The sequence below is a fragment of the Dama dama genome, chromosome 26, assembly GCF_033118175.1.
Source record: "Dama dama isolate Ldn47 chromosome 26, ASM3311817v1, whole genome shotgun sequence".
Taxonomy (NCBI): Eukaryota; Metazoa; Chordata; class Mammalia; order Artiodactyla; family Cervidae; genus Dama; species Dama dama.
In genome coordinates, this window is record NC_083706.1 from 35,588,184 (window position 1) to 35,606,553 (window position 18,370).

An 18,370-nucleotide genomic window follows, 5' to 3' on the forward strand; every position below is an offset into this window, starting at 1 on the left:
TGCAACCCCATGGACTGTACCCCACAAGCAGGCTCTTCTGCCTGTGGAATTTTCCAAGTAAGAATACTGGAGTGGGTTGCCATTTCATCCTCCAGGGGATCTTCCTGACCCAGGGATCGAACTTGCATCTCTTGTGTCTCCTGCATTGGCAGGTGGAAATCTTTACCACTGGGGATAAATAAATAAATGGGATAATTTATAATAAATAAATAATAAATGGGATAATACATAAATAAATAAATGGAAATCCCATTTATTTTTATTGTTTTTACTTCAACTTTAATTCATCTATTATTAATATTGAAATACCAAATTTCCCTTAGTAAGTATTTGCTTATGGATGTATTTTTCATGCTTTTATTTTCAGCTTTTGCTGTTTTGGATGTATCTTCTAAAACTGGCCGACAGAGACATGTATTATATTTCTGCTCCCTCCAATCTTTTACTCTCTGCCATTAGATATGAATATTCCGTTCACATTTTTTGCAATTACTGTTTTGGACTTAATTTGACATCTTAATTTGTGTCATCTTTTTTAGCCAGCTCTTTTTCAAAGTTTCTCTCCTTTTCTTTTTTCATTATTGGATTAGTGAATCATTTTTTATTCCCCTTCCTTTTAGTTACTGATTTGGAAGCTTACTATTATATTTTTCTTATTATTTGAAATAGCACATTTTTCTGACAAACTCAAGAAGTATTTAGTTTGTCTATCCTCCTAAGGTCAAAATCAGGACCTCAACATATGTTAAGATTCACTGACTACCTCTCCATTTTGCACAACCAATAGTTTATTAAATTCACCATAATTTTATCAGTTTCTATGCTCACTGTTGTTTCTTGTCCACCTCTTTGAGAACCCATGGACTGTATCAGTCAATTCCGTTCAGTCGCTCAGTCATGTCTGACTCTTTGCGAACCCATGAACTGCAGCACGCCAGGCCTCCCTGTCCATCACCAACTCCCGGAGTCTACCCAAACCCATGTCCATCGAGTCGGTGATGCCATCTAACCGCCTCATCCTCTGTCGTCCCCTTCTTCTCCTGCCCTCAATCTTTCCCAGCATCAGGGTCTTTTCCAATGAGTCAGCTCTTCGCATCAGGTGGCCAAAGTATTGGAGTTTCAGCTTCAACATCAGTCCTTCCAATGAACACCCAGGACTGATCTCATTTAGGATGGACTGGTTGGATCTCCTTGCAGTCCAAGGGACTCTCAAGAGTCTTCTCCAACACCATAGTTTAAAAGCATCAATTCTTCAGCGCTAAGCTTTCTTTATAGTTCAACTCTCACATCCATACATGACCACCGGAAAAACCATAGCCTTGACTAGACGGACCTTTGTTGGCAAAGTAATGTCTCTGCTTTTCAATGTGCTGTCTAGGTTGGTCATAACTTTCCTTCCAAGGAGTAAGCGTCTTTTAATTTCATGGCTGCAATCACCATCTGCAGTGATTTTGGAGCCCAGAAAAATAAAGTCTGACACTGTTTCCACTGCTTCCCCATCTATTTGCCATGAAGTGATAGGACCAGATGCCATGATCTTTGTTTTCTGAATGTTGAGCTTTAAGCCAACTTTTTCACTCTCCTCTTTCAGTTTCATCAAGAGGCTCTTTAGTTCTTCCTCATTTTTGCCATAAGGGTGGTGTCATCTGCATATCTGAGGTTATTGATATTTCTCCCGGCAATCTTGATTCCAGCTTGTGCTTCTTCCAGCCCAGTGTTTCTCATGATGTACTCTGCATATAAGTTAAATAAGTAGGGTGACAATATACAACCTTGACGTACTCCTTTTCCCATTTGGAACCAGTCTGTTGTTCCATGTCCAGTTCTAACTGTTGCTTCCTGACCTGCATACAGGTTTCTCAAGAGGCAGGTCAGGTGGTCTGGTATTCCCATCTCTTTCAGGATTTTCCACAGTTTATTGTGATCCACACAGTCAAAGGCTCTCTCCAGACCAGAATACTGGAGTGGGTTGCCATTTCGTTCTCCAGGATATCTTCCCAACACTGGGATCAAACCCAGGTCTCCCGGATTGCAGGTGGATTCTTTACCAGCTGAGCCACCAGGGTTGCCCAAGAATACTGGAGTGGGTATCCTATCCCTTCTCCAGCAGATCTTCCTGACCCAGGGATCAAACCAGGGTCTCCTGCGTTGCAGGTGGATTCTTTACCAGCTGAGCTACAAGAGAAGCCCTGTATCTCACCCTTAATGTGAACTCTTTTTCTTTCTTGCCTAGGAATTTTCTATAGACATTCCTTTAGTGATTAGCCACTTTGAATGAGTGAGTTTTTGATTTGATGAATAATTATCTCTCTGGGTATGGAATTCTAAGTTATGTCCCTATAACACCAAGAATATATAATTCTACTGTGATCTTGGTTTTATTGTGATTCCTTGTAGTGGCATCTGACTTCTCTACCCACTGCTTTCTCTTTGTTCTTAATACTCAATGTCCTATGGTATATCTAAGTACAGGTTAATTTTTTTCCCTTGGTGACATCTAGGATTATTTTCATTCTGTACTTGGATGTCTAATTGAACATTTCAAATTTGAGCTTCTAATTTTTTATGCCAAACCCACTTCACTCACTGTTGTCTCAGACTTAATTAAGGACAACTCAGTCCTTCCAAGTGCTCAGACAAAATTTTGAAGTCATCCTTGCTTCATCTCTTTTCTCCTGTACTCCACATTCAATCTATGAGGAAATTTGGCTGAACCTTAAAAATGTATCCAGAATCCAAGTACATTTCACTTTTCCCACTGCTGCCAACCTGGTCTAAGCCCCTGTTATATCTTGCCTTGCGTATTCATGTAGTCTCTCCGCTTCCCACCTCATCTCTTCTATCCTCTGCTCAGAAGCAATAGTGATTTTAAAATATAAGATACATTATGCCATTCCTTTGTTTTAAACTGTCATTGCTTCCCCATCTCACTTATAGTAAAAACCAAAGTGTTTATAGTCAGTTACCAGGTCTTACATGGCTTATAATTCCCTTCCCATCTCCCCTTAACTTACTGTCCTCCAATCACACTGGCCCCTTAGTGTTTCTCGAACATACAGCATGCTTTCATCTTTATATTAAGTGGTCTTTTTGCTTAGGATGTGCTTTTTCCAGATAACCATGTGGCTAACTCCATCATGTCTTTTGAGTCTGTGTTCAATGATTGCCTTTCCAGTGAGGACTACTTTAACTATGACATACTAATGCATCTCTCTTACCCTTCCCTGTTTATTTCATAGCACTTTTCATTTTCTAAATTGCTATAAATTTTATGGATTATGTTCATTGCTTATTTTCTGTCCTTTCATAAACATGTAAGTTCTCTGAGTGCAGACATTTAAACTTTTTGTTTTAATTCTATATCTCAAATACCTGGAACAGAACCTGGTACAAAGAAGATGCATAATAAATATTTGTTAAATGACTGATACATATGTGCATGCATGGTAAGTTGCTTCAGTCATGTCCAACTCTTTGTTACCCTATGGACTGTAGCCTGTGAGGATCCTCTGTCCATGGGATTCTCCAGGCAAGAATACTGGAGTGGGTTGCCATGCTCTCCTCCAGGGGATCTTCCTGACCCAGGGATCGAACCCACATCTCTTGTGTCTCCTGCATGGGCAAATGGTTCTTTACCGCTAGCACCAACTGGGAAGCCCAACTGATATATGTATATATATATTATATATATATATAAATATATATTTATACTTCTGTATTTTTACAGAATAGGAATACAGTGAAATATAGTTACAACCCAAATGCTCATTAACTGGTAAATAGATAACCAAAACTTTGATATAGCCATACGATAGAGCTTGACTCAGAACAAAATACTGATACAGACTACAACATGGAAGAATGTCAAAACATTATGTGAAAAAAACCAGATATAGAAAATGTCATATTCCGTTTATATGAAATTTTCAAGCGTCTAAACTATGAAGATGGAAAGCCTGTCAGTAGTTGCCTGATGCCAGGGGGTGGGACTGGGATTAACTCCAAGAGGTGATGGAACTCTTTAGGGTTCTCAAAATTTTCTAAAATCTGACTATGGTAGGGATTGGACTATTTATTAACTAAAACTCATTGTTTACTTAAAATGGGTAGAATTTAGAGTGTGTAGATTATTCCTCAAAAGCTATAAGCAATAAAAATAAATAAATACAATTAATACTAACTGCATATGATCAGAATTTAATTAGGAAGCACTTGACATCTTTAGCTTATTTTCAGAATGAGTTGCTGACTCTGTATTGGGAAGATGCGGATTTAGTTCATAAAGTTCAGAGCCTTCCCTGTAGCCATGCAATGTTCATCCTTTAGTCTTGGTGGAACACACCTCTATCACAGTTCTCACTGTTATAGTCATTTACTTGTAAGACCCAACACCCACCCTCAACCATATATATATATATATATGAACTCCAGGGTACCGTCTGGTCTTGAACAGGCATGGTCTACCTTGAACTCCAGGGTATGGTCTGTCCCTCACTTATCCTCGTATCCTATGCCCTAGAGGCGTGAGACCCATGGGAGATCCTCAGATAATTCTAGCTAAAGGACTAGGTGATTATGAGTAGAAAGGCATATAAAAGGAAATTTACCAGTGACAGAAATTGATATTGTCTTGCTATGCAGTCCATATAATATTACTAAAATCATACACTTATTCCTAGCTGGATTTTTTTCATCCATGCTTCAAGCTGCTATAGTTGAAGAAATCACATAACTGCTTATTCTTTGATTTATCATGCATGTATTGAGTGCACTCTATGTGCCACACACTTTGTTAGGTTTTCAGGATGGACATGATAGTTAATAAAACAATGATTTGGAACGTATTTTAAGCAATTACTTTCTTTAAATTGGGCAGTAATTATTAAAGATGTCTTGAGGGAATGTTTTCTATAGATTTTGGTTAGTAACTTAGAGATTGTTAATTTTATAGCAGTTGTCAGAGTTTTAAATGCTGTGGATAAGTATTTTGTTTTTCTCGTAAAACGAAGTGCGGCAAACTACACTCTTTCTCCGGGGGTGAGGGAAAGTTTCTGGAAAAGGAAATTCCAGCACCACCCCTCGAGGTATTTATTTTCCAGAGTAAATCTTCCAACCATCCAGCTCAGTCACTAAGTAAGCACACATGTGACACACCACACCCTCTGCAGAGACTCACTCAGGGCAAAACAGGGTAGGTATTTTGTTAATCCTTTTAGCATGAACAAGCAGTAGAAGAAAAACTCAGGAAATAAATCATATAAAAATATGAGAACAATAGGAAAGAAAAGCCTGTCTTACAGGTTTGTTTCCTGTTCTGTCTAATACTTCTGGAATGTGGTTTTCTCTCCTATTGATGCTGAATATAACTAGAATGTCTAAAGTTGTCATTCTTTTCTTAGCCGGAGTTCTCCTTTGTCTGTGTGTATTATTACCCTGTTAAAACTAAAATCTCTCAGAATTGTCCAAACAAAAGTTATAGGAAGTATTTGGTGACAGTTGCTATAAAGTAACATTTTTTAAAAAGTAAACGCAGGTTGCATATACAGAATTTCAACTGAAATTATAACATTCTATTTGCTTCTTAGTAGTTATGTGTTTCTAAGTAATCTGACTTTCACAAAATGTAGCCAAGTTTTGGAGTAATACAAAGTTTTTTAAAACTGGAAGATATTCTAGAAAAAAACCTACCTTAATGCTTAAAAACTTTTGCACACCAGTGTTTAGTTTCTGAGTTATATACTGTTTTTTGTTTTTTTTTTACAGGATTACTAGAACCTCTTGTGTTAAAAATAGACTTCTAACTTTAAAAATTGCCCTTTAGCACCTCCATCAGAGAAAGGGAGAAAAGACAGTTTTCTGTTCTTTGATAAATCTGATCATGGTAGGTAGGAAGAAAATAAATGACACTACTGATACTTTCAGATGATCTGTGAATAGCTGTTGTTTCTTCTGACCATTGTATCTAGAAAACAAACTACATTACATGCTTAGTCATGTTCAACTCATTGTGACCTCATGGACTATAGCCCTCCAGGCTCCTCTGTCCATGGGATTCTCCAGGCAAAAATACTGGAGTGGACTGCCATTTCCTCCTCCAGGGGATCTTCCCAACCCAGGGATCCAACCCGTGTCTCTGACATCTCTGGCATTGGCAGGCAGATTCTTTACCACTGAACCACCTTACTAAGTTTTAATTACTAAATTTCATTTCCTTCCCACTAGAAGAAGGTTTTCTGTGTCTATAATTCCCATTACTCAGGCAAACGTCGGTCATTCACTAGATCTCCATGGCCAAGTTCAGGAATGCTGTGTTGTGCTCAGTCGTGTCCGACTCTTTGCGACCGACCCCTGTGGACCGTGGCCCGCCAGGCTCCTCTGTCCATGGGATTCTCCAGGCAGGAACACTGGAGTGGGTTGCCATTTCCTTTTCCAAGTTCAGGAATAAGTGTAACCAGTTAAGAGAGCTTCACCTACTTGTACATGGCCACCACCAACCACTATGCTTCCTCAACCACCACTGCTCTGATCAACTATCTCATCTTCTGAGCTCTGCCTAACCCTTTCCCCAGCCCTGCGCCCCTGCCCATCTGCTGGTGTCTCACAATGGGGTCCTAGCAGACATCATCTGGGAGAGAAGACATCTAAGGATGAGCTCTCATGGCATGTGTGCTCTGAGGGTAGATCTCACTTTTTCTCCTACTCCAAGCTGGATTTGGCCACTAGAGAAGCCTGTCAGTGACCTAAGTTACAGTATTTGGTAATAATGACTGTACTTATCGTAAACTGTCTCTCTGGCCACCAAATTGTATGTCTACAATTTGGACTTTGACCTAGTAGGAAAGGACTTTTCCACAAACAGATTGCTAAAGTTTAAGTTTATGTCCGCTTTTAACTTTTATCTAATGTAATGAGTGACTTCCACCCAGGAAAAGTGCAAGTGTCACTCGGGTACCCCAGATGGATGAACTTAATAACCCATACATTGGACAAGTCCTTGAAATCTGTGCTATAGGGGAGAATGCTTGAAAACCTCAAGAAGAGCAACCTCTGTCAAAAGGCAAACACGTTTCAGGGAGAAAATTCTCTCTAATCCACCCAATTTAATTTCTTTCCGAAAGTAAAGAAAAAAAAAATCACAGAAGATCCTTCAGGGGTTAAAAAATATTTAGACTGTATTGTGGAAAAAATCAGTAGATGCTGTCAATCTATATTTTTAGGGAGGTTTAACATACACTGTTCCACATAGTCCATCATGATATAATTTGATGACCGCATACTATAAAAGATGAAACGGTGCTATGCTGAAGACAGCTCATATAGGCCAGTTGTTATATTTCCAGAAATCTGGCAAACAAGGTGATATACTCTTGCAAGCCAGTTGACCACTCATTGAATTGGTCACCCTGCTACGGCTGCTGCTAAGCTGCTTCAGTCGTGTCTGACTCTGTGCGACCCCATAGATGGCAGCCCACTAGGCTCCCCCATCCCTGGGATTCTCCAGGCAAGAACACTGGAGTGGGTTACTATTTCCTTCTCCAATGCATGAAAGTGAAAAGTGAAAGTGAAGTCGCTTAGTCGTGTCCAACTCTTAGCGACCCCATGGACCGCAGCCTACCAGGCTCCCCTGTCCATGGGATTTTCCAGGCAAGAGTACTGGAGTGGGGTGCCATTGCCTTCTCCATGGTCATCATAGGAGTATTTATGTCATAGAAAAACAGCAAACCAATTGTTGAGCATTTACCAGGATCTCACTGGATAAGAGACTGGTTTAGAAATATAGACCAAAGAGCAGGACCAATGGGATAAGTTGAAGATTATGGGATAAAAGTTGAAGATTTATGAACAGATAGCTTCTTATGAGGTAGATGTCGGCACTAATTTTCTTTAGCACTTTTATAAATTCTCTGGAAAGAGGTAACACACAGAGAAATGTCCATTTTTTTTTAGACGACATTAAACATTTGCACAGTTAAACTATAAATTCAAGGAAATAACACCCAGAACTCTTAGTAAAATTGTGAGTTGGCTCAATAATAGCAGATGAGCTGTAATAAAAGAAAAAAAAGGCAATTGGGGGAAGATTATCTTAACATACTCTTGTTAGATGATAGATTCTAACCTTTATATTTTGACCTATAAATGAAATTTAGGGATTTCTGTAGACTTCTTCTATGTTCACTAATATAATCTGTTAGCTGTGATAAAAAGGATGTTAAAACACCCTGCCTCATCAGAAGCACTGGAAACAAAATAAACTGTCCCACCCTTATAAAGAAATCTTAATGCACACTTCCTGCAGTTTTGGTTGACATGCTTCAAGGATAATGTAATGGAACTGGAAAAATTTCAGAGGAAAGTGTGTAACCCGATCGAGGGATTATAAGAATCCCAGATGAGGCTAAGATTATATTAACTAGCAAATCATGAAAGGTTTTGAATAAAGTAAATATAGATGGATTTAGCAAATCCTGAAAGACCAGAGCTATAGTGTACCCCTTTGATGTTTGAAATACAAATTTGCAGAAGAACTAAAAGGAAACACATTATTGTTTCTCAAGGAGGAGTAATGATAGCAAAAAACATTGTACCTCAGTTTGGCTTTTGTCAATTTCAAAGAAAATCATTATATTTACATATAATGTAAATGTACCAAACAGACAGAGCCAACTCATTGGAAAAGACCCTGATGCTGGGAAAGATTGAAGGCAAAGGAGACAGGGGTGGCAGACGATGAAATGGTTAGATAGCATCACTGACTCGATGGACATGAATCTGAGATAGTGAAGGACAGGGGAGCCCGGCGCGCTGCAGTCTATGGTGTCACAAAGAATCCGACACAACTTAGTGACCGAACAACATCAACATATTCTAATATGCAAAATTTCCTGTATATTGCCTCTGATCAGTGACCTCCCCTAACAGTTAGGCTCTATCGATAGAAAAAGGAGTGAGAAGCTTCCTCTTCTCAACCTCTATTGAGAGAACACACAATCTGCCTTTTTATGGTTGTTGTTTTAAGGCGATTTCAGGGAAGAAACAGAAGAGCCTTTATAATTGTTTTCTCTCACTGCCGAACCTTCGTGGTAGAATGTATTCCCAAAGCACAACAGTTTTCCACTTTATAAGGAAATTTAGTTGGGATTAATTTCGTTGTCCTAATTAGAACTCACAGTTTGGTTAATCCTCAAATTCATTGAAAAAAAAAAATTCAGGGTTTCTTTATGGCACTGATCGGCCAGCTCTGCAGAGGCAGTTCGGATGGACCGAGGTCTCTGAGGCTTTGGTGACCCTACGTAAGCATTCCCACCGCTCCTCTCCTGGCTCTGCTCTCAGCCGGCTACCACTGCAGCCCCCCTCACCTGCCCTCGGGCTTGGGGAGGAGGCAGCACCTCTAGGCTAGGTGTTTTTGCTCAGGAAAGATGTCAGGCTTCCTGGGGGCATCAGGCTTTGAGCTCCACCAGGGTACGGCCGGCCTGGCACCGGGCCTTACCCAGAGATGTGCCTCGTTCGGTGCCTCTCTGTAAGGGCTGTGTTTGTGTTAATCGTTCAGTTCTGTCCGACTCTTTGTGACCCCATGGACTGAAACCCACCAGGCTCCTCTGTCCTTGGGATTCTCCAGGCAAGAATACTGGAGTGGGTTGCATTCCCTTCTCCAGGGGATCTTTCCAACCCGGGGATCGGACCCGAGTCTCCAGCATTGCAGGCAGATTCTTTACCTTCCGCGCCACCAAGGAAGCCCCGGAAGGACTAGGGAACAATTTTGTCATTGTGCTAACTTTACCCAGTTAACTCACTTGAGAAACTAACCATTTCTTACTTTGTCTAGAATGATGAATGTGTAGCAGAGTGAACCATAGTGCTCCCAAAGTGCCTTTTTTTTCCCTCTGATATAAATATGTTTATAAGGACCTGGTCCAGTGATTCTTGGATGTGTTTGCTGCATCGAGATGTTAGAGACCGTGTTTGTATCCAGTGGGGATACAGTCTGAAAATGGGTCCCCCTCTGTGAAGATGAGAAAGGAGCTCAAAGTGGAGATCGGAGCAGTGGGGTTAAGCCAAACCCCTGAAGTGACCCTTTCCTCGTCACCCTACTTCTCTGAGGTTCTTAGGAGGGTGTTTTTCCAAGCCCAGTGCTCCAAGCCTGGTCTCATCTGAGTCTCTGGCAGGTTCACATGTGAACCACATTAGACCCCAGTGACCTGAAGACTCTGTGTAATTGTTTCCTGTGTACATGTGAATACATAAATGCCAACATTTTAAATAACTTGAAAATGTCTTTGTAGCCATTCAGTAGAAATATCAGGGTTTCTTAAGAGTGAATTAGGAAAAAGGAAGTAGATAATTGATCATACTATTCTAGGGAAAGAGTTTTCCTCACAATAGAGGGTGGGGTATTTGGGTATGAAAAAAATAGGGCAATTTATTTTAAATAATGAAACAGACAAGCAAACATCTTTCAAAAAACAAAACTAGGCTCTATGTGATCTTAATAATACAAACTTTAGGGAAAAAATTGCATGTGTAAAGCATTAATAATTTATTATTTTATAAAATATACTGTACAGATTTATTTTGAAAAAAATTTTATTGGCATATAGTTGATTTACAAAGTTGTGTTAGTTTCTGTTGAACAGCAAAGTGAATCAGTTATACACATCCATATATCCATTCTTTTTAAGATTCTTTTCCCATATAGGTCATTACAGAATATTAAGAAGAGTTCCCTGTGCTATACAGTAGTTTCTTCTTAGTTATCTATTTTATATATGGTAGTGTATATATGTCAGTCCCAATATCCCAATTTATCTTTCTCTTTCCCACTCCCTCTCCCCTCCTCCCAGCAGTAATTTTTTTGATTCCACATATAATCGATATCATGATATTTGTCTTTCTCTGACTTACTTCACTCAGTATGACAATCTCTAACTCCTCCATGTTGCTGCAAATGGCATTATTTTGCTGTTTATTATGGCTGAGCAATATTCTATTGTATATATCTGCCACATCTTCTTTATGCATGTCTCTCTTAATGGACATTGAGATTACTTCCATGTCTTGGCTACTGTAAATAGTGCTGCAGTGAATATTAGGGTGCATGGATCATTTCAAATTATGGTTTTCTCTGGATATATGCCCAGGAGTGGATTGCAGGATCATATGATAGCTCTATTTTTAGTTTTTTAAGGAACCTCCATCCTGTTCTCCATAGTGACTATACCAATTTACATTCCGCCATCAACAGTGTAGGACAGTTCTCTTTTCGCCATGCCCTCTCCAGCACTTGCTGTTTGTAAATTTTTTAATGATGGCCTATCTGACCTGTGTGAGGTGATATTAATCTTACTGTAGTTTTGATTTGCATTTCTCTAATAATTATATACTATATAGATTTTTAATAGTTCAGAGTTGACAACCTGGGATAACCTAAAATGTGAAAGCTGTGGCAAGTGACCTAAATATAGTTTTTAATAAAATACACTTTTAATGGAAGGGGAGGGATAAATTGGGAGATAGGGATTGACACATACACACTACTGTATATAAACGAGATAACCAATGGGGACCTACTGCATAGCACAGGGACCTGTACTCAATACTCTATAACGACCTACGTGGGAAAAGAGTATGTGTGTATGTATAACTGATTGACTTTGCCGTACAGCAGAAACTCATACATTGTAAATCAACTATACTTCAATAAACATCAGTTAAAAATTAAAATATACACTTTTTTTGGAATCCCCTCCTGGTCCAGTGGTTAGGGCTTGGCACTCTCACTGCGGGGGGTGGGGGTGGGGGTCCAAGATTTTATCTGTAGTAGAGGAGCTAAAATCCCATAAGCCTGGCAGCCCAGCTCCTTCAAAAACAAATACACTTCAAAAACTTTTTAATGAAATACATAGGTTCATAAAAATGTACAAATCATAATATATGGTTCAATGAATTTCCATAAAGTGAATCACATTTCTGTAACCACCACCCTAATGCCGTATCTATCTCTACCTAGCGATCTATAGATGGAGATAGACATGGCATGGAGTTCTCATCAAATACCAAGAGTATTTCCTTGTATTCATTTTTTTAAGAAGTTAGAGGTTCAGATTTAATTACAGTAGGATTGAGTTTAACTTTTATGGAACTTTAGCTTCTAAAATAAATTATTGTGGTCTTCACCTTTTAAACACACAGTTTCATAGTCTCACAGTGATTCTTTTGAATATAGGAAAGGTGAGCATCGCAGAGTTTAGATGGTAGAGAGCAAAGTGTATCCTTTGTTGATCTGACACATAGACCCATCATTCAGATTTACTGTTCAACCTGATTGAGGCCACTAATACTGCAAAATTCTATTTTTTAAAAGGAAGATTTTTAAAACGAGGGAAAAAAATGCACACGTAACAGCAAACAATGAGAGGAAGGAACTAACTTTCTAGAAACAAATTTTCTTAAATTAAGTACCGTGACTAAGTACTTTAATTCCTTTTCTTCCAGCCCTAAAGGATCATTTGCCAGTGAACCTTTTAAGTTTAATGGGGAGTCGCCCGAACTCTCTGCTCTTGGGGCGTTGGGGGGGGGTTGCGGGGCTCACAGCCCCCGCAGGCGCGGCCGGACCAGCCCGAGCCTCTCCCCTCCCCACTTCCTCGCCCCCCTCATTCCGCCGCCCCCGTCGCCCACTCCCCCTCTCTCCTCCCCCGTGACCCTTGACCCCAGCTAATCTGCATAGAGGAATGACAGGCATCCGCTGGGCAGGATCCGCCGCGCCGGCTGCGGCCGGCCGGACTGGGAGACCCGCGAAGGGGGAGAAGGTGAGGGGACTCGGCGGGCCGCTCCGCACCGACTGGGAAATGAACGCTTGGAACTCTGTCTGCGAGCGGACCCATGATCCAAGGACCGAAAGAGCCGCGTGATCGCCAGAGCTGGCCCTGCGACCCGAGACATGGGCCAGACCTCGGTCTCCACGCTGTCCCCGCAGCCCAGCAGCGGTGAGTCCGGGGCGCGCGCGATGCGCTCCCGCCGCGCGGGCGCGGGACCCGCTCGGGGCAGCGGGGGCGGCCGAGGGCTCCGCGGCGAGCCGGGCTCTGGCCGCACCGGCCGAGTCCCTCCGAGAAACCCGAGAGGTAGCGCTCCCCCAAACTCTTTGTCGTGGAAAAGTGGAATGCTTTTTGGGATCCAGCCGATTTTACCTTAAAGGCACAGGCTCCATTTTCTGTCGGAGATGCCTCGCTTTCGGGTCGGTCTGAATCACTTCTGAGCCTGAAATTTACGAGAAACGCCATATGCGTCTTGCTTTGTTTTTAAAAACGCGAAACTTAAAGAGCAAGATAAACGCGCCAACAGGTTTCTCTGTATTTACACTTGGCTTCTGAGCAGACTAGAACTGAATTCTTGCAAGGTTGTCAACTGATTTATGGTTTGTTTTTTCGGAGTAGAGTGCTGATTGCCCTCTCTCATCCAGGCAGAATGTTGAATACTTAGTAACAGAAAAAAAGCTTAATTGTTTTAAATGATACTTTTTTATTAGACAGGCTATAAAATTAGGGGAAACTTTTCATGAACTCAGTTATCGAGTTTTATGGAAACGTGTGTAATGTTTCTGAGCTCTATTGCCCCGTTTGAAGTATCATTTTTTCATTTTCTTAAAAAAATAAAAGGAAGGAAGGTACGTATGTCTGGCGTTTCTCCAGTAGTGTAGGGACAAACAAGCTTTTGATGGGGATACTTGTGCTTGGACAATGAGACAAGTTTAAAAGGTACTATTTTGACTTTTTTTTTTTCCCATCAAGAATTAAAAAAAAAAAAAATCCTCAGAGGGAGCGTTTAAGTTATTTCTTGAGATATTTGATGCACTTTGCAAATTGAGTAAACATCAACAGGATCTTGCTGAAAGGAAATGACAGGGCACAGATGAAGTTTTTTTGTTTGTTTGATTGTTGTTTTTAATCAGTTCCAGGATGTCTCTTAACTCGATAGGATTCTACCATTCCAGCTTCACCCCACTTGGGTTTGTTTAGATTGCAGAACTTCACTCTCTGAAATATAATAAGATTTTGCCTCAGGAGAACCAACCCCTCTGCAAAGGAAAGAAATCAGAGTCCAGAAGAAATCACACCTTCCCTTACTGTTCATGACAAGGTTGTACAGTGCAACTGAACAGAAGAGACTTCATATTGATAGTGTTTGGGGGGGGTTTGGAGGGGAGTGTTGATTAGGATCTTAGTCTTAATATAAACTATTTTGTGCAATTAAGACTTACTCTCATTTGTCTTACTTTAAAGCCGAGTGACTTATTTCAAGAAAAAGTTATATATTTAAATTTCTGCACTGGCAGAAATAGGATTAGATGAGTACCCTGGTACAATAGATATAAAGTACTGCTCTGAATTTAGTTTTTTAGCCACACAGTATTGTTAGGGTTAATATGTAAAAAAGTTAATTTTGCTTTAATAAAAATCAAGGAATGTTACATAAATGATGTTAAGATGCAGAGTAGAATCCTAAAATGCAACCTCTTGGGTTGTGTGAGTGCTCAGTTCTGTTATAGTCTGCGACCCCATAGACGGTAGCCCGCCAGGCTTCTCTGTCCACAGGATTATCCAGGCAAGAATACTGGAGTGGGTTGCCATTTCCTTCTCCAGGGAATCTTCCTGACCCAGGGATTGAACCTATATCTCTTGTGTCTCCTGCATTGGCAGATGGATTCTTTACTACTGTGCCCCCTGGGAAGCCCTCCTAACTCTTACCCAGTACAGCAAAAAACACCCAGATTGCTATAATTCCTAATACACTGATTAATCATTTCAAGAGATTGGGCAGTTTATTAAGACAAAAAGTAACTTAAAAAATTATGCTTGACCATAAAAGATATTTCAAAGAAATATCTCATGGAATGGTGTTATAATTAAATAATAGGTTCTCTGTTTAGTTGATTAAAAGCATGTATATATTGAAGTGACCAGTCCAGACATCGTGAGTAGAGGGTTTCTTGGTTTTGTTTGGTTGGTTTAGGGCTGGTGGTTGCTATGATTGAAGTTTTTTAATGGTTAAAAGCAGGCCGATTTTCTCATGATACCCGCTTAGGTCCTCTAAGTGTATTATTATCACTCCATTTCCCTGAAGTCTTGCCATCAGATTCCAAATGAAAATGAAAAAAGCAACAGAAACAGAACATGTGGTTGCCATATCTAAGTTTTGTGTTCACGTTGGTGTTCTTCTCTGAGTCTGAAAACACCAAACCCTCTACTCTTCCGAGCATCACGTTGACTCTTTGTTAGCTGTTTGCCACTGGTTTCACAAGTGGTGTGAAGATACTTGTTCGTGTCATCTCCGTTATGTACTAGGTGTTTCAGTCTAGAGTGGCTGCTAGGGGTTACAGTGGTGAAGATAATGACCATGTTAAATGCTTAACAGAATCTGAGTCTAAGGAGTCAATAGTTGCACAGAGTCCAATCGTTTACAGCTGTTGCTCGACATGGTCTTTTGTAAAAATCAGCTCTGTGGGCAACAGGTTAGCTTGCTTCTCATTTTCCATTTCTGGCCCTTTTGAGCCCTTCAGTTTAGGATCGCATCTATTTCTCTGGATTCTAAGAAGACCAGTGATAATGAATTATTGCTGAAAACATGCAATTAGAGTCACTATTTCTATTTTTTAAAACAGCTTTATTGACATATAATTAGCATACCGTTTTTCAGTATTTTCACAGTGTTCTGCAACCATCAGTCCCTATTCCCATCCTTCTCAACCCTCCATTCCTAGACCTAATTAACCACGAATCCACTTTCTGTCTCTGTAGGAAGAATATATGTAAGCGGGATCATACAACACAACATGCCTTTCGTGACTGGCTTCTTTCACTTAGCATGATGTTTTCAAGGGTCTGCCGTGTGTAGCGTGTATCAGCGCTTCATTTGCTTTGTATTGCCTAATGATATTCCACTGTATTATCCATCCATCAGTTGGTCATTTCAGTTATTAATATTTTTACTTCTTGTCTCTGAATGGTACTGCCGTGAACTTCAGGTAAAAGTTTTTCTTGAATATATTTTCATTTCTCTTGGGTAACAGAAGTATTTCTAGGAGTGGAATTGCTGGGTCATATGTTAATTCTACATTTATGTTATGTTTTAAGGAGCTACTTGTTTTGCAGAGTGGCTGTACCATTTTCCATTGCCTCCAGCTGTGTATGAAGGTTCCAGTTTCTCTGCGTCCTCATCAACATTTGTTATTATATTTTGATTATGGCTATCCAATAAGTATGAAATGTATTTCATTGTGATTATGATTTGCATTTCCCTAATTACTAATGACTTTGTGCATCTTTTCATGTGCTTATTGGCCATTTGTATATCCTCTTTGGAGAAATGTCTATTCAGATCTTTTGCCTAATTTTAATTAGCAGTTTGACTTCCTATTATTGCGTTATAAGAGTTCTTTGTATACTGGATACAAACCCCTTATCAGATAATATGATTTGAAGATTTTCTCCCCTTCTCAGAGTTGTCTTTTCACTTTTCTGATCCTATGATTTGCAACCGAAATTTTTTATTTTGTCCCGTTTATCTATTTTGTTGTTGTTTGCATTTTTGGTTTCCTTACTCAGAAACCATAGCCTAACCAACAACAAGATTCACACATATGTTTTCTTTGAAAAGTTTTGTAATTTTAGCTCATACATTTAGGTCCGTGATACATTTTAAGTTAGTTTTTATGTGTAGTATGATAGAGATTGTGTTGAACTTGTAGATTAATTTCAGTGATATTGCTCTCTTAACAATGAAGTGTCTCAACCCATAAAGGCAAGGAATAGGAATGGACAGTGTCTTTCCATTTAATTCAGATCTTTGATTTTTTCCCCACAATGTTTTATTAGTTTTCAGTGTATTAAGTCTTATCATTCCTTTGTTGAATTTATTGCTTATCAGTATTTTTATCACTTTGTGCTATTAAAATAGCTACTAAAATTTCATTTAAAAATGAAATTGCATTCTTATTTCATTTTCAGAATGTTGCTTGCCAGTGATAGAATATAGGTTTTTATATATTGGTCTATATATTGATTTTTATATATTGATCTTGTCTCCTGTAAATTTGCTAAACTCAGTTTTTTAGTCCTAATAGTTCTTTAGTGGATCCTTTAGCATTGCTATATACAAGATCATATTATACACAAGATATATATATACAAGGTCATGTGCAAACAGAGATACTTTTACTTCATCTTTTCCATCTGAATGTCTTTTCTTTTCCTTGTCTGATTGCCATCTCTTTTTATACAGTATAATGTTGAGGAGAAGAGGCAAGAGTGAATATTCTTGTCTTGTTCCTCATCTAGGGAGGAAAGCAATCAGTCTTTCAACATTAAGTGTCATGTTAGCTGTGGGTTTTTCTTAGATGCCCTTTATCAAGAAGTTCCCTTCTAGTCTTAGTTTTGAGCATCTTTATCATGCAAATGTTAGATTTTGTCAGAGGCTTTTTCTTTGCCCTGATTGAGATGATCATAAGGGTTTTGTCCTTCATTCTATTAATATGGCATATAACATTAATTTCAGATGTTAAACCAACTTTGTATTCCCGGGATATAAAGTCTACTTGGATATGATATATAATCCTATTTATATGTTGCTGGTTTTGATTTCCTATTATTTTATTGATAATTAGATTTATTATTTCTAAGCACAGGCTAAACAAGTGTGTCCCCAAATAGTGTGGCTTCCGTGCCCTCTAACCTCATGCCTTAGAAGAGCTGAGACGCCTCGTATTCTCATTGCCACGTACAGGGCATAATAGATTGGATACAAAAGAAGTTTGTTGAGCATATGAATGAGTCAACAAATATTCTCAGTGCAGTCTGACTACTTTAAGCCAATGATTATGTGAATGAGAGTTTTGTATTATTTTTATTCTTTTTAACTTCAAAAATTGCATGCTACTTTGGCTCTGTTGTCGGAAGGATGGTATCTGAGCCTAGTAACTATTTCTTTCGGTCTTCAGCCCCACCCCATGCTCATTGTGAAACAGATCAGCTCTTGGGTGTTTTTGCATTATCCCTTGAGTTGAAAGGGCAGGCCGAACCTCTTTTCTCATTTTTAGGAGATGAGAGAACAAATGGATAAACTATATAAGTTCACACCTAGGCCATGGTAGAACCTGTATCTCTCTCTGTTTCTGTAGTTTGATCAGAGACTTATTTTTGTCCTGCCAGGGATGTTTATCCATTTCCTTGCAAAGCCCATATTAGAAGAAATCATAAAACAAAAATTGATTGTTTTTCTTAATGAAAATAACATGCATAAAGTTCAGAAGTCAAACTGTACAAGACAGTTCAGACAGGGTAAAAGTGAATTTTACTCCTTTCTAGGCCCCTCCGTCCCT

The 18,370-nt window shown here is 39.4% G+C and overlaps 1 protein-coding gene across 10 annotated transcripts in view; it reads left to right on the plus strand.

Annotated features, from left to right (window-relative positions):
• The window catches only part of PHACTR2 (phosphatase and actin regulator 2), a 214,523-nt gene that overhangs the window by 64,180 nt on the left and 131,973 nt on the right, over positions 1-18,370 (plus strand). The window contains exon 1 of one of the 10 annotated variants that reach the window (XM_061130304.1): positions 12,742-12,983. The exons of the other annotated variants lie outside the window; for them this stretch is intronic. Coding sequence (XP_060986287.1) covers positions 12,938-12,983 — 46 coding nt within the window. The 5' untranslated portion in view covers positions 12,742-12,937. Of the gene's footprint in view, positions 1-12,741; positions 12,984-18,370 lie in introns of those variants that run through there. 10 annotated transcript variants of the gene reach the window in all.